The sequence below is a fragment of the Rhagoletis zephyria genome, unplaced genomic scaffold (assembly GCF_001687245.7).
Source record: "Rhagoletis zephyria isolate East Lansing unplaced genomic scaffold, Rhagoletis_zephyria_1.1 Rzeph_scaffold_01384, whole genome shotgun sequence".
Classification (NCBI taxonomy): domain Eukaryota; kingdom Metazoa; phylum Arthropoda; class Insecta; order Diptera; family Tephritidae; genus Rhagoletis; species Rhagoletis zephyria.
In genome coordinates, this window is record NW_016158468.1 from 1 (window position 1) to 23,099 (window position 23,099).

The 23,099-nt window shown below is 36.9% G+C and overlaps 1 protein-coding gene across 1 annotated transcript in view; it reads right to left on the reverse strand.

The window, feature by feature from the left end:
* Window positions 1-82: 82 nt before the first annotated feature.
* The window catches only part of LOC108363814 (low-density lipoprotein receptor-related protein-like), a gene marked incomplete at its 3' end in the record, with an annotated part of 118,283 nt that continues 95,266 nt past the window's right edge, over window positions 83-23,099 (reverse strand). The window contains exons 9-23 of the mRNA XM_017617303.1: window positions 20,649-20,759; window positions 19,816-19,938; window positions 15,956-16,075; window positions 13,338-13,814; window positions 12,587-12,732; window positions 12,240-12,333; window positions 9,657-9,803; window positions 8,884-9,019; window positions 7,882-7,967; window positions 7,176-7,352; window positions 5,370-5,531; window positions 4,620-4,886; window positions 2,119-2,361; window positions 885-956; window positions 83-219 (exon numbers count right to left, since the gene is read on the reverse strand). Of these exons, the coding sequence (XP_017472792.1) occupies window positions 83-219; window positions 885-956; window positions 2,119-2,361; window positions 4,620-4,886; window positions 5,370-5,531; window positions 7,176-7,352; window positions 7,882-7,967; window positions 8,884-9,019; window positions 9,657-9,803; window positions 12,240-12,333; window positions 12,587-12,732; window positions 13,338-13,814; window positions 15,956-16,075; window positions 19,816-19,938; window positions 20,649-20,759 (2,498 nt within the window). The remainder of the gene's footprint in view (window positions 220-884; window positions 957-2,118; window positions 2,362-4,619; window positions 4,887-5,369; window positions 5,532-7,175; window positions 7,353-7,881; window positions 7,968-8,883; window positions 9,020-9,656; window positions 9,804-12,239; window positions 12,334-12,586; window positions 12,733-13,337; window positions 13,815-15,955; window positions 16,076-19,815; window positions 19,939-20,648; window positions 20,760-23,099) is intronic.

Consider the following 23,099-nt stretch of genomic DNA (forward strand, 5'->3'; position numbering starts at 1 on the left):
CCTTTAGAGAAAATAAAATGAAATTAATTACGCACCAAAAAACTCTAATCAAAGTAGAAGTTATAAATATTTCGGTACTTACGCGAATGTTCGGAATCTCCAGACGGCCGTCCCCGTTATCACGCGAGCCGATTGGAAGCGGCCGACCACCAGGGCGGGTCCACTTGACACGAGCGCGCACTGGACCTTCGTCACGACAACGGAAGATGACTTCACGACCTAAACGAAGCGCGTAAATGAGAGAGATATTAGAAAACTAGACTTGCTACACGAAGGCGAGAAGGTGTTTGGCATTCGGTGCGATTGTGTTGATTTCATATATTTTTGATATCATACAAAGTGGGAGTATATTTTTTGGGTGTAACGATTATTAAGTTCAGGAATAGCGTTGCATTTTTGGGGTAGGCGATTAAAGATATCTCATATATGTACATATATGAAGTATATGGGTGTATAAAATTGTATTTACAAATCGAATAAAAGAGTGCATTTGCATTCCATTGCGGTTGCTTTTTCGTGCGATGGGCACTCGGAGAGAGGAACTCATACAAAATGAGTATTTGAAAGAAATAAATAACCGACTTACCCTCCTTAATATATCCTGTGTAGATTTGTTTTTATATATATTTTTTTTAATTAAGCACGAATTAGGGGAATAGAAGCGGAATATAGCATAAAAAAATCAAAGTTATTTCAAAGCTAAATGAACGCAGTATACAGTAAAGTGGAAGGTGTCGTTACCGGGAAGGTTTCCAGCATCGAACTTTCGCCTGTAGTTGGGGAACCTTCCCGCCAGCTACACTTCGATTTTTGAAGAAATTTCTTATGAGCAGTAAATGTTGAAAAAGTAGTCATTTTGCAGAAACGGCAGTTAGGGTACTTACTTTCTTTGATGATTTGGCTGTCAGGATAGGTCTTCAGGTTCAGTTGTGGGTTTGATGATGTGTCAGGAACTCCTGTGAGAAATGAGTTAAAATTAATTATAAAAGATGTTTAGGCATTTCGAAAATTTTTTAGGGAAAGTATGTTTCTCAAGAGTGAGACAGTTAGACAGGGAGTGAGTGCCGGGGGAGTGAGGGAATAGGACGGTTAAATAACGAGTGAGTAGGTGAATAAGAGAAGCAATCAGGAGGTGAACGATTGAGGAGTAAGATAATGAGCATGTGAGTGAGTAGAAGGGGAAGTGAGTGACTAAAATTGAGTGACATAGTAAAGAAATGAGCGAGTAAGTAGGTGAGGGTGTAGGGATGAAGGTTTGAATGAGTAAAAAACTGAGTAGTAGTGTGAGTGAGGAAGGATTGTGGAAGCTTGATTGTGAGTACAAGAGGAGGCGAGTGGCTAAAATGGAGTCTTAGAGTAAGGCAAAGGGTCTCGTGCATAATAAGTGAGCTTAACCTCAGACCTAATTTTCGCACTAGCACAAGCATTTGTACTGAAAATCGAGTCAGAGCTTAAGCTCACTTTATATACGTGAGGCCTAATGAGTGAGTAAATAGTGTGAGCATTTAACTAGATGTTGATTGAGTAGTAGAATGAGTGTGGGAGTGATTCGAGTGATATTGCAGAGTTCTTTTTAATTTTTTTCTTAATCTGGTTTTCGGAGTGGGTTTATTTCCAGTGCTGGCGGTCACCAGAGCAGAGCGCGACCTATTGGCTATTAGTCTTAGAGTTGAAAATTCAACCCCCACCATTCCAATTCAAATCTTTCCTTTGTGATACATTTTTCTACTGCCACCTGCTTCTCGTGCGTTTGTTAGTCTTTTTCTACTAAACTTACTCAAACGAAACTTACGCTCAATCTCATTGGAGGTCGGACTGCAGTCCAACTCATCGCTAATATCGAGCGGACAATCGACAACACCGTTACAACGCAAGGCATTGCGTATGCAGGGACCGTTCTCACAACGGAACATTAGCGGGCCGCAAGCTTTACTGGTTCCTTCAAATTCGAGTTGAGGTTCGCGTAGATATTCTAAGAGTCGAATATGCGATTTTCGAAAGTGTATGAGTGAGTGTATGTGTATGAAGGCATGACGATGGAAGAGCAAATAGTTTTGTTTTGCAAGTTGAGATGAAAATGTAGTGTAAAAAGCTTTGATTTTTAATTTTTATACTCACTGCACGAAAGTTCATCTGAGCTGTCTGCACAATCGGTATAGCCATCACAACGCGCCGCCGCATTGATACACTGTCCGTTGTTGCAACGGAACTGCGAAACCGAGCAAGTGCGTCCCACGTCGTAGTTGGGTTCCGAGCAGTCTTCTTCGTCCGAGCCGTCACGGCAGTCACGGTAACCATTGCAATGAGCGCTGCCAGAGACACAATCGCCATTGCGGCAGCGGAACTGATTGGCAGCACAGCCTTTTCGGATGCAAAGTGAATGGAAAAAAGTGAAAAAGAAATTATTTTGAGTTTAAATGGTGGTGGGAAGCACAATTGCTGGATGGGTAGGGATAACACGTTGGTAAGAGTAGACTTAAAAAACAAATTGCTAAATACATATGCACATACATATAGGCAAAGGGGACAATAAAAAAGCGTGCGCTGGGGTAAGGTGCTGAGAGGAGGTAAAGTAATAAGGTTTTTTGTTGGGTTGAAACAAAAATTGGAGTTTGCATGCGCCTAAAAATAGGGTTTTTTTCTAAACTTAACAGTTTAAAATTAAAAAGTATATAGCTTAAAGGTAAGGTAGAATCTTATGAAATTAAAAATAACCTTAAAAAATATTTCTTAAATCATATAGACTAAGAATGTAACAAAAACAATCATCAACGACGAGAATATCAAAAAGACTAGCTATGAAAATTTCAACAAAATTATAGTCAAAAGTAATGCTTTGTATTAACCAATGCAATTTTGCTCATCTGAGAAATCTTTGCAATCGTAGTATCCATCGCAATGCTGCGTCTCATTAATGCAGTACTGACGATCAAAGCAGAGAAACTCATTTTCCTTGCAGGTGGTGCCTTACAGAGGATTAAAGTAATTTTTGAATTGCATAAGAAAAGTTGCAAAAAAATTTCTAATGTTGCAGAAAGAAGCATAAATTAATGAAATGCGCTATGAAAAGTGTAAACGAACGTGAGCAGCAAAAAATTTAGAAAGGTTTATGAGTTGAAATTCAATTTTTTTTTATTTGAATTTTTCATATCTTGAATTTTAATTAAACATTTTCTTACTAAATACTTGTGCTGCTACTGGTTTAGTATTTTTTTATTACGGGTTTTCCCATTACAAAATTACTATTAACTATTTTTTTAATTTTCACTCTTAAATCTTTCTTAATTTTGAACCGATTAGGTAGCTAGATTCAATAGACATAACAATTTTTTTTTTTTAACAATATGTAGGTGATAGAGCTTATTTATCACAATGTGCTTGTAAAATAATGAAAAAGCCTTCTTATATAAAATACATACATAAAAATGTAGAAATGAAATAAAATGATGTGCTTATAAATACATAAATGCATATAATTTAAGTGCTGCGAGGTGAAATTTGGAATTTGGTAATGCAAATGAAGTCGGTTAAACGCATTTGTACACTGAAGAAAAATGCTTGTCTGTTGTGGCGCTGTGTTTATATCTTCGTTCGAGACTATTTGTATTGACCCTATTTCTGATCAAGTTGAGACTATTGTTTAGAACTACTGATGTTGACCGAGTCGAGCTTAACTCAACTTGTTTTGACCTGATTCAAAATAACCTAACCTGAAAACCTCCTAATTTTATCTAAACTAACCTAAAAATAATTCAAACCGTTTAAAGTAGTCTCTGAAGTTAATTGACGTAATGAAAAATGTTCTAAAGCTGTTTTTAGTAAATCGTATCGGAACTCCTGCGAATTCTGTACTGATTTAAAATTTTTCCGAATTAAATATTTATCTTCGAGGTTAAGTATTTCAAAATTAATTTCAAAGCCTTATTTGCTACAAGCCTCTAATGTTATCTAAATAGTCATTCCTAAAGTATAATTCAGCTGCATTATTTTTTAAATTCTTGTCGATAAACATAATTATCGATTTTTACTAACAAATTCACCGATACAAATGATGGTTAAATTTATCGCATATATAGTAAATATTCGCATCCGGATTTGTACTCTTGATGGTATTTATCTGTGGAATTTTATTAAAAAACTTAAGTGACGTTAAACGGCTTGACTTTGAATTGAAAAATAAATAGTTTCCCTTGAAAACTAACATCTCAAACTAAGTCTATGGCTAGTTAATCGTTAAAATATTGTTTGTGAACCCAATGAAATAGTCTATCTTGAGATAATTTGTTTTAATAATTTTGGGTATTATTTATTCGGCTTTTCTTAATTTTCGGATATCAGAATATTTCCCAAATCCCTTTTCAAACTCTTTTCCACTGAACCTTGCCTAAGTCCCCTTGCTATTTTCTTTCGACTTCATTTGCATACTTGTTTTTTTGCTGAACACCAACCAATATAAGTAATACGATTCCAATTTAAGTGCTTTCTTCATCTCGTAAATATCAAAGAAAAACTATTTTAAATTTGGTGCATACGATAGCTCTAAACGTAGCTTAAGAATCTCCTCACGGACTCAAGTCCCCTTAAAAACACATACGCGCTCGGGAACAGCGTCCACTTACAATTTGCCTCATCAGCGCCATCGTCGCAGTCGCGCGAACCATCGCAACGTTCGCTCTCCGAGTAGCATTTGCCATTCGGGCAGGTATGTATGGGGCATGGGTAGATGGGCACCGGTCGTCGTGTTGGCGGATAGGACAAACAGTTTATCTCATCGCTGCCGTCGGTACAATCGCTATAACCGTTACAACGTATCGATCCGTGCCGACACTCATCGTCGCAGAAGAATTGATCCGACGAACAGTCTTCGGGTGAGTGACGAATGGCTTCTACCGGTATGAAGTGATGATCAAAAGCGCAGCCAGTGGTGGAAATTATGGTAAAACACGATTGAGAACATGATGAAGCGATGCAAGCAAGCAGAAGGAGGAGGAGGAGAGAGAGCGAGCGATCGCAAGAGAATCGGAAAGAAATAAATGCAAAATGTCTTGGATTAGTAGTTAATATCGGCTGAATGAAATGAGCTGCAAGTGAAACAGTTTTGATTAATGATTGCAGGTGGCAACACTGGTAACATAATATACATAGATATCTACATAAACACATACAAAATATACTTTATATTAGATGGGCTTCAAAGTTACAAAAATAATTAATTTTAGTAGAAAAACGTAATAGTTTTTGCGGACAGCTGACATGGAGAGCGACTAATTTAAGTAAGGAAGTTTTTCCAAAGTATTTTATCGGCCAAAATTTTCCTCGAGCAATTTCGTCAATAAAAAAGTTGTATTTATTTTTCTACTTTTTGTTACCCTCTTTTCGGCACTGTCTGCGCGTCTCATCTGATCCGTCGGTGCAATCGTCGTGCCCGTCGCAGAGATAATCTTTGTTAATGCACTGAGCGTTGTCGCATTGCCACTGGTAGGAGAGGCAAGTCCTATTCGATATGGGCAATGTTATTTCGTTCTCATGTACTGTACATTGTGCATATGTTTGTTGTTGTGTTGTTATATTGAATGTTGTTGGTGATTGCGTTTGATGAGTTTTGTTAGCAGTTTTTTTTTTTTTTTGTACAAAGACCATATTTCCACACAGATAACACAGAGATAAATGCGAAACAAAACAAATAAATTTTTAAAATGGCCACAGGTGATTACGTGATGTGCGTTGGTTTATATGAAATTGAACAAACAAAAGAACAAATAAACAAAGTATTTAAAAAACATGTATGCACATAAATACTAAACATAAATGAAATGAAAAAGTTTAAATGAACGGCAGAAAATGACATGTTAATGGAAGAAATGGAGGAGAGAGAGAGAGAGAGGAAGGATCGACGTGGTAGGTATAGCTCAGGGCACTTTTTTTCGGAAGCTCTGAAGTTGGTTTGCGGAAGCTTTTTCACAACTTTTATTATCCTTCGTGGGCTTTTACGCTTTTTTCAAACTGACTATAGAAAAGCGTAATTAATGCAAATGTAGTGGCTGAGGAGAGTTATAAAATTGCAATTAAAATCTTCAGATAACAAGGAAGATTTTAGCTATTGAATTTACTGCCAAGTTCGCGAGAAGAAGCTTTCTTCTTGGCGAGAGCAAGTTAGTTAGCAACTAAAGCTTTTTCAAGCTTGCTTTAGAATTTAAATGCGGTACAAAAGCTCCGTCCTGTCGTCATTGATGTGCATTTATTTATGCAGCTCAAAAAAACTTCGTGACTATAAAGTGGCCAGCTCTCATTTACGAAAGCTCTTTAGGATATGAGTTCCTAAAGCCCTGAAAAGCTGTTTAAAATATTCGAACTTTTGTTCTGTTTTGTTTTTGCAAATGCTGGACTTTTTTATTATTAAAGCTGCGTTGACAGCTAATTCTATTTGGAAACTCTATCTGAAAGCTCGAAACACAAGCTTATCCGAAATTTAATCAAATCTCTTGTAAATAACTCAGGTAGACTTAGGTATAATTTCATTGCAAATTAATTTTTTATTTAAAAAAAAGCTTTAATAAATGTCTAACATTTGCCCATGAACTTATCGTTGGAGAATTTAAAGCCTCAAGTAGCTTCAGATAAGTTATGTTCGAAACTTTGCCGGAAGGCAAAGCTTTTAGAAGCTTTCCAAAGATCTTATATGGATCTATGGATCCTCTAGCTAGCCGCCACCATTTTTGAAAAAGAAAATTTTGGTTGATCGAAAAATAATGATTATGAGATTTTTAAAACTGTACAATATTTATTTAAGAATACCCGTGAAAGCCAAGGTTTTAAAAAGATTTTTAGCTGAAAGTCAAAATATAGTTTTTTGTTCTGAAGAAATTTGGAAGCCCTTTGGGTGGCAAGTGTTTTTAGGAGATTTTAAAAGCTCACGAGAAACAATCAATGTAGTGGGCAAAATGAAAAATTTCAAATTTATTTGGAAGAATACGGGAATTAGGTTCCACTTCGGTTAGGGGGGAGGGGGTGGCGAAATTGGGGGCAAATATAATAGCCATATCAAAAAAAAGACAATTAATTAGGTAATTTCGCAAAAGTTCTAAAGAATTAGTAGAGCTTTGGAAGCTTAGGTGCATAGCAATTTTGACCATTAAATTTTTTCGAGATAGTCACTTTTAAAGCCACTTCTTTACCATCGCAATCGCGTTCGTCGAACTCGTCGTCGCAGTCGACTTTGCCGTCACATTGCAGACTCCAGTCGACGCAGGTGCCGTTGCAGCGGAATTGCAGTGGCGGGCAGTCGATCCTCGTTGGTTTTGTTGGCGCCGGCGCTGGCGGTCGTGGTGGTGGTCGCGCATTGCCCGGTCGTGCTGTTCCATGGCGGTATTATCAACAAATATTTCAACAATTTTACAGATGAATTGGTAGTGGTGGTTGTTATTCGATGTGTGTGCGTTGCGTTTGCATAAATCGAATGAAATTGTTTTACGAGTACAAGAAAAATTGTTGTGCAATAATTGATTTGTAAAATAAGAAACGGAGAGGAAAATATTGAGACTAAAACCTACTACGTACGTATAACTAAATTAATTGACAAGCTAATGGATATAGCGAAATGGATGCCCATTAAAATTGCAGGAATCGCATGCAAAGCAAAAACTTGTGTGGACAAGCAAGCGGAAAGAAGAGGCGGGGAGTGATTCGCTTATAGAATTTGTATACATTCTTTTGTAAGAAATTCAAACTGTACTACTGCCAAGAAGAAACGCCGGAAATAGTTTTTGCAAAAGCTACACTTAAAAAGCTTGTTTTTTTTTGTCGCTGTACCAAAATACCGAGTGGGGTTTTCTGACCCAGCCTGAACCTGGTGGCGAGGAGTCACTCACGCTGAACACTTACCGCAGTTTAACTCATCGCTGGCATCGACGCAATCGGCCTGGCCATTGCATCGCAGTTTAGGCAAAATGCATTCGCCAGTGTTGCAGCTGCACGACAGTTACAAAAGTAACATTTTTTTGTTGTCACAATTGGCATGTAGGCGTGTATGTAATTGTGTTGATGAGATGGTTTTCAAGTTGTGTGGTGAATGTGTTGATGTGATGTGATGTATTTTTTTCGTAAGAGTTATGGTATGTGGTGTTGTGACGGTGATGTGGCGCGTTTAAAAGACGTTGAGATGTTGAAACATTTAAAATTGTTTACGAAACTTATTTTTTTCGGGAGCTGGCATGCAATATTTCATGGATTTACTGAGTTAGCTAAGATTTTTTCAACGAATTTTGGTGAAAGCTTATGTGAAAGCTTGTCGTAATGGTGAAAGCTCGCGATTAAGTCAACTTAAAAGGTTATATGGGGACTTTATGTATGATTTTGAGTGAAGGCACTTGCGAAAGCTTATGTTAAGTGCGAAAGTTTTTCTTTTTGTCTGAATCAGACTACATGCCGTTCATTGTACAGTGTGTGAAAGTACACGAGTAAATAAATGTAGATTAGCTTTTAAAGGGAATCGGTAAAGCTTATACAACCTTAATTTACGAAATCTATAAAGGTAGCTATGAGGTTTCCTATTTCAATTGGAGCTTTTTATAATCCGAAATTTTTTACAACTTTCTTCTACTATTTATTGCATTTTTTTGATTTTGTGGAAGCTTAAAATATATGTAAGAAAAACATTCTCGGATGCTTTAATTTTTATGGTTATAAAGTGTAACTAGAGACTGGACTGCATATTTTAAATATTTTGGTGAAAGCTCTGATAAATATAGAGGTTAACGATTTTCAAGCTCTTGAAAGATTTAAGTGCTTTTAAGTAGAAGACAGTCATTATGCGAAAACTGCCTATGTATTTTTCAGCGTTATCCATGAAACATTGCAGCGCATTAATTAAAATCAAACGCTTACAGAAAAGCATTATCGCGACAGTGAGTGCAATTTTGCTCGTCGGTTCCATCATTGCAATTGGCAACACCGTTACATTGTTGATCGCGGAGTATGCAATAATTCTGATCGCATTCGAATTCGTTGTCATGGCAATGCTCTGTGAAGGTATGAATGAATGCAATTTTGTTAAGAATGAAAGTGAAAAAAATAATAAAACTAAAATAAAAATTATAACTATGGGTCTGTTAATAAAAAAATGCATGCATTTTGGGAGGATGGGAACTTTAAAAATTTTTGCACTCAAATTCATAAAAAATTAAGAAGACTTAAAATGCGTTATAAATTGACAACTTTTATGAAAATGTCACTTGATAAAGTTTTTAAAATCTACTTAACTTTTTATGAATAAGGCCATTCTACTTTTTATGAATTTTATGTGAATATTTACAAAAAAACTTAACTTGATCAAAAAAGAAAAAAAATAGTACGAATTTTATGAGTTTAAAGTTGAAGTTGAATTCGAAATTTGGGTTTTAGTGGATTAAATTATGTACTTTTTTGAAACGATTTTTTTGAGTGGCGTAAATAATACCCACTAAAGCCAATGATTGTCACTCGAGTCGGGTAAAAGTTGTTGTTATTTTGAATTCAAACTAATTAGAGTCAAACACTAGACATTGAAATTTTTCAATATTTTTTCCTTCTCTTTTTGGTGAGTAGTTAAATGTGCTCATTGTTTTCACAGTGCATGGTAGTCGAAATTCTCCAGCTTGTGTAGACCTATGGAGCTTTACCTGTAAACGGCGGGCAATCGTATTCATCAGTCTCATCATTGCAATCCGGATAACCGTCGCAGCGCTTATCGATCGGTATGCACTGCGAGTAGTCGCATTCGAATTCATAAATATCGCATTCACTGAGCGCTGGATCCGGTTCGAAATCTGACGCGCGGCAAAACAAAACCGAGAGCGAGTCGCAGAATAATGTTGTGGTGTGTTTCATGTGTGACGGTGTGCGAGTGTGATAATTGATATGAAAAAAGATATGTATGCGAAGAGATAAAAAAATTACTGAAAACATGCTTTTCTTAGTTTTTTTTTTGTTTAAGAAAGAAAGGAAGCGAAAACACTTCCGATCAGTTTAGCGTTGGGCTCGGGGCTTTGGTGCATTGTGGCCTTAATTAAACCACTTTCAGAAAAGAACCAATCATTTGTGCTGTTGGGTCTAATGCCTGATTTTTGCATAAAATGCTGGGTTAAGCGTTAATTTTTCTTTTTACAAAAATTGGTATAATTTTTTTTTTTCGGTTAGGGTTCAATTTTGTAGTTAGAAAATTTGGAAAAGTCAGATTATACCGTAATTTGCATCATCGTAATTCAACGGGCAATTTATTTCATCGGAACCATCAACGCAATCGGTAATGCCGTTACAACGCTTGTAGCCCGAAATGCAGATATCATCGGCGCATTGATATTGAAAGCTTAGGCATTCATTGGCAATGCGCGTCTTATTATACTTAGCATGAAAATCTATAATAAATGAATGAGTAAAACAAAATGAGTAGTGAAATGGAAAAAGAGTGAAAAGATGTTAATGAGTTATGGTGACATGAAGGATAACAACAACACATATGAAAGTGAAACAATAAAGAGCGAGCCAGTGAGCATACGAGTGAGTAAGTGAATGAGTGAGCGAGTCAAGCAGCGGAGGAGTGAGTGTATGAGCGAGTGCGGGCATAAATTAGTGAGTATGCGAGCAAGTGATTGAACTTAGTGGCAGTACGAATAGCTGTGGTGTGAAAGTGAGCAAATAAAGTGCGTAGTTGAGTTATTGCAAAGTAATACAATACATACAAAATTTTACAACCGTGGAATAGAGACTAAAATTCAGCAAGAAGTTGATGAGGATTAAATAAAGGGAAAGAGGATAAAAAATAAAATATCCCGTGTCTGTACGGAGAGGTTTTAAGGTAATCGCCAGCAGGATTCAAATGCGAATTAAATGTTTCAGGGGCGTTTTCGCAAGTAGCTTTTAAAATTTAACTGCCCCTTAAATAAATTTTTGGAGAACCAAATTTGTATTTAAAGGGCAGATACATTTTAAAAGCTACTTGAGAAAACGGCACTTAATTGCATACACTAGGGACCGAAAACAACAGTTATATTTTTTCAATGTTATACATATGTATAAGCCTGGGCCAAATATTTTTTAAGGCCGGAATAAAAGTCCTTTCCTAATTATAAACAAACCCCTTATCCGAATTTAACAAATTTGGTATCAAATGAAAGCGGAATGAAATAGACAAATAGAAAAATACAAGCAAAGGTTGCCACCTATTTATATAATTTTTTTTTATAATTTAATACAAAAGTAATTCGTATACCTGACCCAAGATTTGTTCTATGGTAATTAGAAAACATTTTTATATTTTTTAAATGGGTATGATCTTTGTTTAGATATTTCAGTTTGAAAGATTTCATTTGATACGAAATATGTTTAATTTGGCTAAGCGGTTTATTTATTATTAGGAAAGGACTTTTATTTCGGCCTTAAAAAATATTCGACCTAGTTTAACTGTTATTACTGGACTAAAAAAATAAAAGTCCGGGTTGACCGATTATTTTACTTCAAATAAAATAAAAGTCCAGAAATCTTTTTTTAACGACTTTTATTATTAACGTTTTAAAAGTCCGGGTCCCTGGCTTAAACTTATAGGTACATATGTATGCCGAAAATATTTACGAAGAAATTTTCAGTTATATAGATCAGAAAAAGTGAAGAATATCAAAAACTTGGATATCATTCTATTTGATTATCATGTAAACTAATCTCCCGGATCCGGTTATGACTTTGCACCCAACCTATACGGTATTGGAGGAAACGGGCGTCAAATATAAAATATATTTTTGGATAAAAATCAAAAGAGGTGATGTACCATATTTAGATACAGTAGATAATTCTACACATTAACATTATCGCTTAAACGTTAAATAAAGTTATCATTTTTTACTTCAGTGTTAATAAACTAGATTAGTTCGTTTGTGAAATCAAATTTAGGTATTTGTGAGTATATACTGAAAAAATTAACATTTAATTAACTAAGTAAGGTTAATTCACTACTAAGTTCTAGTTTGGGGACAAAGTACATTGCCTAAAATACTTAGGTTTATAGTAATACAGTAATCAGTCATGCGCATGCAAACTAAAATTTTCATACAAAAATATTAAAAATTATTTTAAAATTCTCAATAAACATACATCATATATACATACATACATATGTATGTACACTAAAAAAAAAAAACAAAAATGCAAATTGTGCGCATGCGCAACGCATGCCATGTTATTTACTTCTGTATATCATTAAAAATACTTACGGCAAATACTCTCGTCGCTGCCATCCTTGCACTGCCGTTTGCCATCGCAGACCTGCGTTTTTGGTATGCAACCGCCGCCGCGCAAACATTTCCACTACATGCATTCAATAACAGTTCATTATAAATAATGCATGCCAAATTTTTGTAAAAGTTTAAATTTTCACTTAATGGCGCTAATGTTTGCTCAATGCACGTGCGCGCGTTTCTTGTCAGCTTGAGCTACCGCTCTCACTCACACTCAATCTCACTGACTCACGCATGCGTTAAACTGCATGAGGTAGCGAGCAAGAGAGAGAGAGAGAGAGTATGAGGCGGAGCGCGCGCTCATCCAATCACATTCAACTTACCTTGTCGCTGCTGCAGGTGCACAAATTGTAGTCTTCGTCTTCGCGGCGCGTACAATCGGCAGTGCCGTCGCAAACGCTCTCGATCGGTATGCAATCGCCATTTTGGCACGTAAATTCGATATTTTCGAGGCAAGTGTTGTTGTAGCCTGTGAGTAGTGCGAGTAGTGATGGTGTGTTGAGTGGATTTCAAGAAATTTGATGAGTGAAACGGTATGTGCGGAGCGTAAAAATGAGAAAAAATGTACGATTGAATGATGTGTTTTGAAAAATAAAAAAATAAAAAAATGATTACAAAGAAAACTGAAGCAGCTCGAATTGCTGCTGAGCTTTAACTTCAACTAATGAACTCTAAGATTTTAAAGTCTTAATATCCCTGCGTTTTAAGTAAATTTTGTAAGTGTAGTGAGTATGTTTGCATGTGGTAGTGTAATTGCTGTGTTGCGTGTGTGTGCGCGTATTATTGCGTGGAGCGCGTGCGTTTTGAGTGCCACATTGACGCGACAAGCGGAGCAGCCTAAAACAGATTTGCTAAAGCGATCGCTTCATGTTTGAGAGTGCTACCGCGCACTCGCGCAACTCCTACAGGCGTACACTCAAAAAAATGCATGCAAAATTTAGTAAAATGCAGCATTTTCTAAAAAAAAAATCGCTATTTTACGCAATTTTGTGCACTGCAAGCTTTTGTGGAATTTTAAAATAGAGTTCTCTTCACCAAATTTCCGCCACCCATAAAATAGCACAAAAAACCTACTGGGCGCTACAGTGCTAACAACGTGCGTCGGCGTTGCGATCCACGGGCTGCGCGTTGTCGTCGTCCCCGCCGTTGTCGTGGGCGCTGCTGTCGTAGCAGCTGTGGTGCGCCACCAAGGCAACACCTGTGCAGCCTGCGTCGTGCGTACGAGGTTCGAAGGTGGCGCTGTGGTGCGCCGCTTACTGGCATTGTACTGATCGCAGCCATACTCGTCCGTCATGTCGTTGCAGTGGTAAAAGCCATCGCAGCGCAGATGTAACGGTATGCAAACGTTGTTGCCGCACTTGAATTGCTGATCATTGCAGGGATTCCGTGCGTTCGCCTTCTGGTACATATTCGAATGGAAGAGGTAGTACTCCTGCGCGTCCAGGCCCTCCAGCGTGGGACCCTCTGTGGTCGGTGGCTTTCGTTCGTGTGGCGCGTATTCGCGTATTATTTCATCCTCATCGAATATGTTGCGTTCAATGTCCTCTACCTCTACGCGTCACAATCGCATGCAACCCCGAAAAGGGCATACAAAGGTAAAGCGGGTTTCAAAGTAGGTGTAACGAGTAGTTTTTGTTTTGACATGCGGGAGCATTGTAAATCCACAACCGAAAGTGTGCCGAATAAATTCAGTTTTTACCAATTTTGAAGTGAAGAGTTTGCCAGTGTAGCAATTTTGGTAGCAGTTAGTAGTAGTAGAATTGGGTTTATATTTTGTGTTTTTTTTTTGCACCGTAACCGCAAAAATTTTGATTTTGTTTGTAACCAAAGAAAAAGAAAAATCATAAAAAAANTGCAATTTTGGTAGCAGTTAGTAGTAGTAGAATTGGGTTTATATTTTGTGTTTTTTTTTGCACCGTAACCGCAAAAATTTTGATTTTGTTTGTAACCAAAGAAAAAGAAAAATTATAAAAAAATTAGATTCAAATTGCTTTTTCAACAAAAAATACTAAATGTTTACTACTTTGCGGACAGCGACAGTGACGANAGAAAAAGAAAAATCATAAAAAAATTAGATTCAAATTGCTTTTTCAACAAAAAATACTAAATGTTTACTACTTTGCGGACAGCGACAGTGACGACTACGGTACTGGTATAGGTTCTTTGACAAAGGTACTTTTAATTGCACAACAATACATTTCCAAAGCGAGCAGCAGCAGCGGCTTAGCAAAGCGACACTTATTCTAATATTTGCTTTTATTTTTTTTCTACATTGCAGATACCGAAAATAGTACTTATATTATATTTAGTAGAAGTTACCAACACCTTTTAGATACAATGTTTTGGGTAAAAACAGTATGCAAAAAAAAAAAATCGTGATCTAGGTCTCGGCTTAGGGTTTTTCGATTTTCGTGTCCAAGGTCCCTACTTCTAATCAACTCAATTCAAAACTATATAGCCGAACAGTCATGGAGACACGTGCGAGGAAAAGTATTAACAAGCCTAGCACAAGAAAATTCGCTCAAGCCATCATCTTCATACTTTCGAAACTTATAAAAACGGACTAAAGAGTGTCCTTGATATCAGCTTTTAGAGCAATTCGCCTAGTATAAGATCTTTTCGTTTCAAAGTCAGAGGCAGGTTTCGAACACTCCAGGTAGTCAAAAAAAACCTAAGACGCCTTAGGACATGCCGATAAATCGGAATGCTCCCGAACTCAAAAGGTAGATAGAAATTAATTATAAAAGCAGAAGAGAGATGCTTCGACAGCCGAGCGGTTATTTGACGAGCTCTGAAGAGAACTTAAATTCGCTGGGCTCTTTTTGGGGCGAGAAAATTCCTCACTCGTAAAACTGATAGGGTTTCAAAGGCTGTTGTTTAGCAAGAAACGTGACAACTTTTGCTATTGTTGTAGCAGCACTATTCAGCCCCGCCCAGGTCGGTTTGTCCATCAATTGTTGTCGTCAAGCTCAACTAAGAGTAGGCCGAAGAAACGAGCTGTTTCGACAGGGCCGGACCAAAGTTAGAGGGGAGTTAGCTGGGTGGGATTGAGCTGACATGTGAAGAGGTGGTTGATGTCGTGGGGGGCGTCTCCACATGCCGAACAGTCATTCGGGATATTGGGATCGAATCTGGATAAGTAGTTGTTGAGACGGCTCCAATAACCTGACCAAAATTGGGCCGAGTAGCGCAAGTTTCCTGTCGTAGTCAAAGCTCAGTGCCATTGGTCGAAAGTGGTGGGAGGTGGTGACCGACTCTCTATCAACGCTGTCGATCAATCGCCGGTACGTCGTCGGGTCCAGTAATTGGTCGATGTAAGTGTGGACCGCGTACATGTACTCGAAAAGATGCTTTCGAACGAACCTCGGCGGAGGCTATATTCGTCTTGTTGCATAGTATCGATTTTGACCTTAGAGATGGGATTTTAGAATATAAACTAACTACTTCGATAGACGAAAGCCCATTTATTTTAGAACATTCAACCAAGAATAAATAAGCGTATACATACATAGATAGATATAGCATTAGGAAGAAGCACTTTTTCATTTGAAAAAAAATTAGACAAAATAAAATATCTTTATTTTACACTTTCGACCATCACCAAAAAATTTGAATAAAATAAATAAAATAAAAATACCATCACCAAGCTTCCCAAATTCTTGTGGAACCAAACTGGCAAAAATAGCACTTACCACAGTCCTTTTCATCTGAATAATCAACACAATCATAGATATTATCGCATAACTCACGCATCGGTATGCACTGACCATTGTCGCATTGGAATTCATTGTAACTGCAGCCAGACTCACCACCTTATAGCGAAATGCGAGCCCAGCAGAAGTTTGCGAAGAATAGGCGCAGGATTGTATTTCGGGTTTACATTGATAACAATTGGACGTAGTTTATTGGCAAATGGTTGATGGATGGATTGGTAGGAAAAATAATTGAAAGGGATAATTAGTAAAAGAAAAAAATGAAAATGCACGAAAAGGAAGATGATGAAGGAGTGATGATGATGGACGAGAGAAGTGAAAGGTAAAGGAAGTAATCAACGATACTGCGTAAAATGTGAGGAGCAACAGACTACAATGGCCGAGAAAGACGACTAGGAAATGAGCGGGTTCACAGAAATAAAATTGTGAGAGGAGTCAGCAGACATTTCAGAGGGTAATGTTTGTGGAAAGGGATACAAATTTGAACATCAAAACTGGCCGAAAGCGATGGGCCCCACGAAAAGCTCGTTTGTACTTCAAGTATGACCGCCGCTCTGCTGGCCACAGCATTGTCTGAAATTTCTAGCTCTCTAAGTCGAATTCTTTTATCACTTCGATCTTCGTCGATTGCGACCGAAAAAAACTTCTTTGGGTTGTTGGCCCAAGCCAAGCCTGGCTGGGCTTTCTGAATTGCAACGAGTAGTGCTTAGGTTTGAGATTATGTATACATATCTCGGATTACGTGTTTAAGAAAAAACTTGAGCTGAGATTTTAATTAAAAATTCTTGACATTTTCTGCCCTGAAATCATTATATTTCACTCAAAATCGCGTCTGATCTTTTGGCAGCATTTATTTAAATAGCAAGTAAACAGGTGTCTAATTCTGTATTTATTATTTTATTTATAAACCAAATGGGCGAAACGGAAACAGGCGCGACTTGTCAGGCATACGAAAGCGCGCGCAAAATTCCTGGAAATGTTTGAAGTGACACAAAAACGTCAAAGGCGCGTCTCAGCTGTCAGTTGGGCGACTGCACGCGAGTGGAATATTTATTTTTTTTTAAAGCAGATACATAAAATCCAAATGAAATAAAATATAGAGCAAAATTTGTTGTTGGACAGCTGATTAATTAACATACATAGAAGACGATAGCAAAGCTGATTGAATAACTGCAAGTACATACTTACATACATATTTTGCAAAGCAGGGGGAAAAATGCAAATCTCAGCAAAATGAAAGTTCTGCAAGTGAAACATGAAGCGCGCGAACCAAAGTAGGTACAAGAGGGTGGAAGTGAGAGGGACGGGCGAAAAAAATTAAAATGTCATTCAAATAGGTAGACAAACGAAGAGAATAAAAACTCATGAATGTATGAATGGAGATAAAGAGGAGGCACAGATATTAAGAAGGCAGGCGCCAAGTAGAACAGCAAAGGGCTCGAAAAAAAAGACGAGTATGTACTATGCTAAAATATGCATTTTCAAGAGCGGCATAAAAATCGCGGCCTTCATTTTTGCATGTTCATATGTGTTGTATTTAAGCTTGTATGTACATACATATGTATGTGTGTGTTTGCTAACTGAGTTTTGCAATGTTAATTTTCAAATCAACGCCACAAGCAGCAATGAAAATGTCACAAAACGCATGCAACAACTGTTGCTGCTGGTCGCGAATTCCAACTCATTCACTCTTACATAAATGTACAGTTGTGCACGAAATAATAGGAGTGCCATGTCTTGACCAGTTTTGGGCAATTTTTCTTTTGTTTATTTGATGTTTATTATTTTTTTATAAAAGTCTAGCTGGTTATATAACAAACACCATATAAATCAAATTATGTACAAAAATCATAAAAAATTGGAAAATTTTCAGCAAAAATTGGTATGCAGTTTTATAGCTCATCAAATTTCAGTGATGGTAAAGTGCAGGTTTCAAGGTGGTAAAAATCCCGTTGATTTTTGAATTTCTTTTGGTTGAAGGTGCGTCGCATCTTTTCCATACAAAGTATGTTGGACAATTTTATTTCATATGTCAGCAAAAAAAAAAAATATCAAAAATCAAGGGGGACTTTTAATCAGCTTGAAACCTGCACTTCACTCTACTACAATTTTACAAAACTGCATTTAAACTGCATAAAGATTCTGTTTAAAAAGTTTGAAATTTTGATAAAACTTTGCAGAATTTTTATTCAAATGTTTGTACAAAGTTTGAAATTTCAATTTATAAGGTGTTTGTTGTATAACCAGCTAGACTTGTATGGTAAGATATAAGAAACAAAAGAAAAATTGTGAAAACTGGTCAAAACATCGCACTCCTATTATTTTGTGGACAACTGTACATACATACATATACATATCCAAGTGAGTGTAAGTGAACTGAGCATGTGTTGGCCGGCGGCGCGCATTTTTTAAAGCGACTGAGCAAAGAAAAAATAAACAAAAAATATTTTGCCGCGCGCCGCCGCAAGCTGACAGTCAAATTGCCAGCAATGACAATGACGAGAAAAATGGCGAGACATCAACCGACGAGCAAGAGAGAACAAAAGCAAGTCGCCACGATGCCGTGTTGCGTGTAGGCGAAAGGGGCAAAGGAGTGGGCGGGAAGTTTTGGGTTGCACAAGTTCTACAATTAAATTCATTTGCAACTCTGGTAAGGCCGTTTGTTTCCTCAGCCTACTTTTATAATAATAATAATAGATTGGCGCTTACACATATGTTAGTGTTTGGCCGAGCTTCTCCTCCGATTTGTGGCGTGCGCCTTGATGTTGTCACACAAAGAGGAGGGACCTACAGTTTAACGCCGACTCCGAACGGCGATTGTATTTTTATGAGAAGCTGTTTTTCATGGCAGAAATACACTCGGGGGTTTGCCATTGCCTGCCGAGGGACGACCGCTGTTAAGAAAAAACCTTTTTTCTATTATTTTTACCTTTCATAAATTGTGTAACTTTAAATTCTTGTATACCTTAAATTAAAAAAAAAATGGTAAGTACCCAAAAAAATAGTTCTAGAAAATCGCGCAGAGCTTAAAATTCCTAAAGCCACCTCAAAACTTTCTGTAAAATCCAAATGCTTTCAATAGCAATTCATTTTGCTCACCATTACAATTTCGCTCGTCCGAAACATCGTTGGGGCAATCAATGTTGCCATTGCAGCGCACATCTTTGGGAAGGCAAGTGCCATCGTCGCACATCCAACGGTCGTAGAGGCAAGCTGGGCAACAATTCCAATACAAAAATCGACAAAAAATTTGATAAACATGCAGAAAATAGACAATATTAATACAAGCGAGAGGAAGAGGGAGCAACTGATTTTCTAAAACTCCGAACTCAAAAATTAAGTGAAACTGAAACAATGGAACCCAAAGCAATTCGTTGGCAACCTACGACAGCCTTCCTCATCGGCGCGATCGTTTGGGCAGTCTGTTGTTCCATCACAGCGATGCACGATCGATATGCAGGAAAGATCGTGGCAGGTGAATTTGCCTTTTGGGCAAAAGTAACGCAGCTGCGGTACAACTGAGCGCAAGCATAAATCCAAAGGTAGCATTAGTTTTCGGTAATAAATCCATAAAAAAAACAAAAAAACAAGAGCCGAAAACAAAACAAATACCGAGTAAGAAGAGAGCAGAATAAAGTGTTTGCGAGAGAAAAGATAAAAAGAGCAGAAGTTATACGTTTTAATGAATATTTCGTATGAATACTTTTCGTGTGTTAACGTAATGAAAAATGAGCGAAATGAGCTCGCGCTGAGGCTGAGCGTGTTTGGCGAGTGATCGCAGCGTAAAGATCGCTCACGAACGTCAAACACCATGCCTCCGCACGCGCTCTCTTACTTACTGCCTTCACACTGATCCTCATCGTCGCCGCCTACACAATCGGTGATACGATCGCACACCTTCGTGCTGCTGATGCACTGTTCAGAATTCTTGCAGAGGTACTCGTCGTCGCGACAACCGATAACTGGATGCATAGCGCGCGTAAATTTATTTTATAATTCATGCGAGCAAGTTTTAGTTTGTTTTTGGATTTTTTTTATCAATGTAGAGTTAGATAATGCCGTTATCACAAATTACATATTTACAGCGTGCAAAATGAGCGTAGTTAGTAGCCAAATTGTTGTTATTTTTTTTGATTTTTTGTTTGTTTTTTGTTCGGGTTTAAACATCACGCAGTTAGTTGTTGTTATTGTTGTAGCAAATTTACAGGCATTTAGGATAAATTCAAGTAAAATAGAAGAAAAAATGGTTAAGTGGTTAGTGTTAGTTTTTTTTTTTTTGTTAAACTAATGCTAAGTCTACTTTTTTATAAAAAAAATTCTTAGCAACTAAGGCAAGCGGGCATTACTACAATATATATGTAGCTTGTTCTATATGAAATTGTTTGGCAAAAAAGCAGCACAAAGCTTTGTTAAGTTTAACCATATTTAAGTACGGCTTGTTGTTGTTTTGGGGTAGTTACTCATTTGTGAGTGACAAAATTTACTTAAAAAATCTAGCGTACTTTTTTCTAAGAGCTAATTGTGGTAAGCACAAAAGCTGCAAAACTTTTTTTTTCGAAAGCTCAAATATCTACAGAGCTTTCTTGTTGTTTGTACTTCCTAAAGGCACACGGACTAAATTGACTAAGAGTAGATTTGTAATTATGTAGGTATTTTTTCTCAGTGTACTTACGGCAGCTAGCGTCTTCATCATCGCCATCGGGACAGTCACGCACGTGATCACAGCGACGCGCATTGTCAATGCAGTTGCCGGCACGACATCTGTACTCATTTGGTAAGCATTCTGTGGGAGAGAGAAAAAAAGAGAGAGAGAGATAGTTAAAAGGTTGCAATTGGTAAAATATGTGGGTAAAAGAAGAAATATTTTAGAATAGTAATGTCCATTATATTTTTCTGTAGAAGAAATGAGGAGAGAGCTTTTACCATGCTCACATCAACAACAACAAAATTTAGGGAAAGCCTAAAAAAAGCTCAGACCGCGGGCGCTGTTTTGAGCATCAATGAAATAAGAGAAGATTTTTAGAGTTTTATTTTGATTTTATTCAGGCGCGCGTAGAGTAGAATCTCTCTCTGCTTTAGGCAATCTTGAGGCTTTAAGATTTTTCATAAGAAAAAAGATTTTAAAGATACTTGGCAAACCTTTAAAATTTTGATAAAAAATTTTAGCTCCATAAAATGGAAAGATAGGCTTCAGGCATTATATGAATAGAGTTACCATTTCAACTTAAAAAAAAAAACAACGTTAAATAAATGTTTTGATGAAAAATATTTGGTAGTGAGTTCTAAACGGGAGGAACATTTTGAAAATTTTGTTCGGCACACATTTTTCAAAAGGATTGCCAACTATCAAAAAATTTAAATTATTTAAAATATAAAATGCAGATACAAAACATTATTTTTATGAATAGGGTTGACAATAAAAAATATATTAAAATATATAATTAAATTAAAAATGTTTGAAAGTGAGATTGGAACGAAAGAAATTTGATTGCTTCAATTCCAATAGAGGTTGGCAAGTATTTAAATATGGAACAAAATTTATTTTAGAAAAAAACCTACACACACAGGGTTGCCATGTTAAAAAAGTATACTTTTTAAACTTGTACGTTGATATTGAAACCTTTGTTAAAAAACTATGAATTTATTGAACGAAAAAATTAAAATTAAAGTCACAAAACTTTCTTTGAAAAAACTTTAACTTTTGTATTTATTTACCGAAAAAATCCATATTTGACTCATGGAATTTTCTTGCAAAAAACTTTAACTTTTGTACATCTTTATTCCCATTCATGTAGGTGCCTTTTAAAGTGATTCACTCGATTTGCTGTGGCGTTTTAGCTCATCGCTTTTATTTTGTTTATGTAGTGTTTTCACCCATCTCATTTTCACAATCCGTTCAAAATTAACTTTTATACTCTACTTTGAAATAGAATCGCCGGCATTTATGTATGCACATCCTCCCTTAACCCTCAACTAATTGCTGTCCAACAATGGCTTGCACACGCACTCCGACACACACACACGCACACATCCATAACTCTTCATACGAAACATAACAAAAAGAAATTGTAATAGAAAACCGAATCAGAAGTGTGTCCATGCATAGTTCTAGGAGCATAGGCTGGGTGAGGAAAAAAGGGCCAAAGCAAGTGTGCTGGGCTTAAATAAAATCATTTATAACTATGCGAGTGCAAAGTATTGACTGCCGCTTCTGTTTTTTAAAGATGTCTACGCAGATAACCCAAATATTTTTTAAAAAATAAAAGTAGCTAATGAGTGTAAGCACCAAGGAAGTTACACAGCAGCGCTCAGCAGGTGTTGACATACTACAATATCAGGATATTTATAGCTAGAGAAGCTTGTGTGATTTTGTGTATGCCTGTCTGTATGAAGAGGAGTATGCAAAAGTAGTAGTATTAGTGTCAGCTCCACAAGTGGGTATTAAATTGCAGACAGGCTTAGCTATGCTGGTGCGGGAGCATGTGAAGCGGGTTAATTGTGCACTCAAAGTTTTTGCAAGCCAAGTAGGCAAAACAATGCCAAAAGCAAACAAAAAAAGCAGAGCAGGAAAGAAACCGGCTGCTACAATGAAAAGTGGCAAGCTTTAAATTTCGGAAATTTCTTCTTGACCTGCTACAAGTAAGTTTAGGTATTTATTGAAATGTTGCAAAGCTCAACTAACTCCTTCGGTTGAGTAAAGAATATGGCTGAAATTACAAGCGAATTCCTTTCCTTAAAACAAAAAAATATGAAAAATTTTAAGTCAGACTCATGCCTTTTCATTCTTTTCTTTACTTTTCACCTTATGCTTGGTGCAGCCGCTGGGTTTCGTACGCATTTGAATGGGATTAGCGGTGATTCGTATTGACAGCCGGATAATACAAAGCAAACGAAAAAAGGAGAGCAAACACGAAAATACGGACATTCATAAGCGTATGTGCTTTTGAAAATTCCCTCAGTTACCTGTTACTTCCCTCTTTGCTTGTTGCATACTTTTGGCTGTTGGCACTGCGGCTTTAAATGCGATAATTTTTTGTAGAAAAAAGCAAGTTTGGCAAATATTTGCGCATAATTGTAAGCAAATTTATTCAAAAGCTTAAAGAAATTGTGTAAATAAAATTTA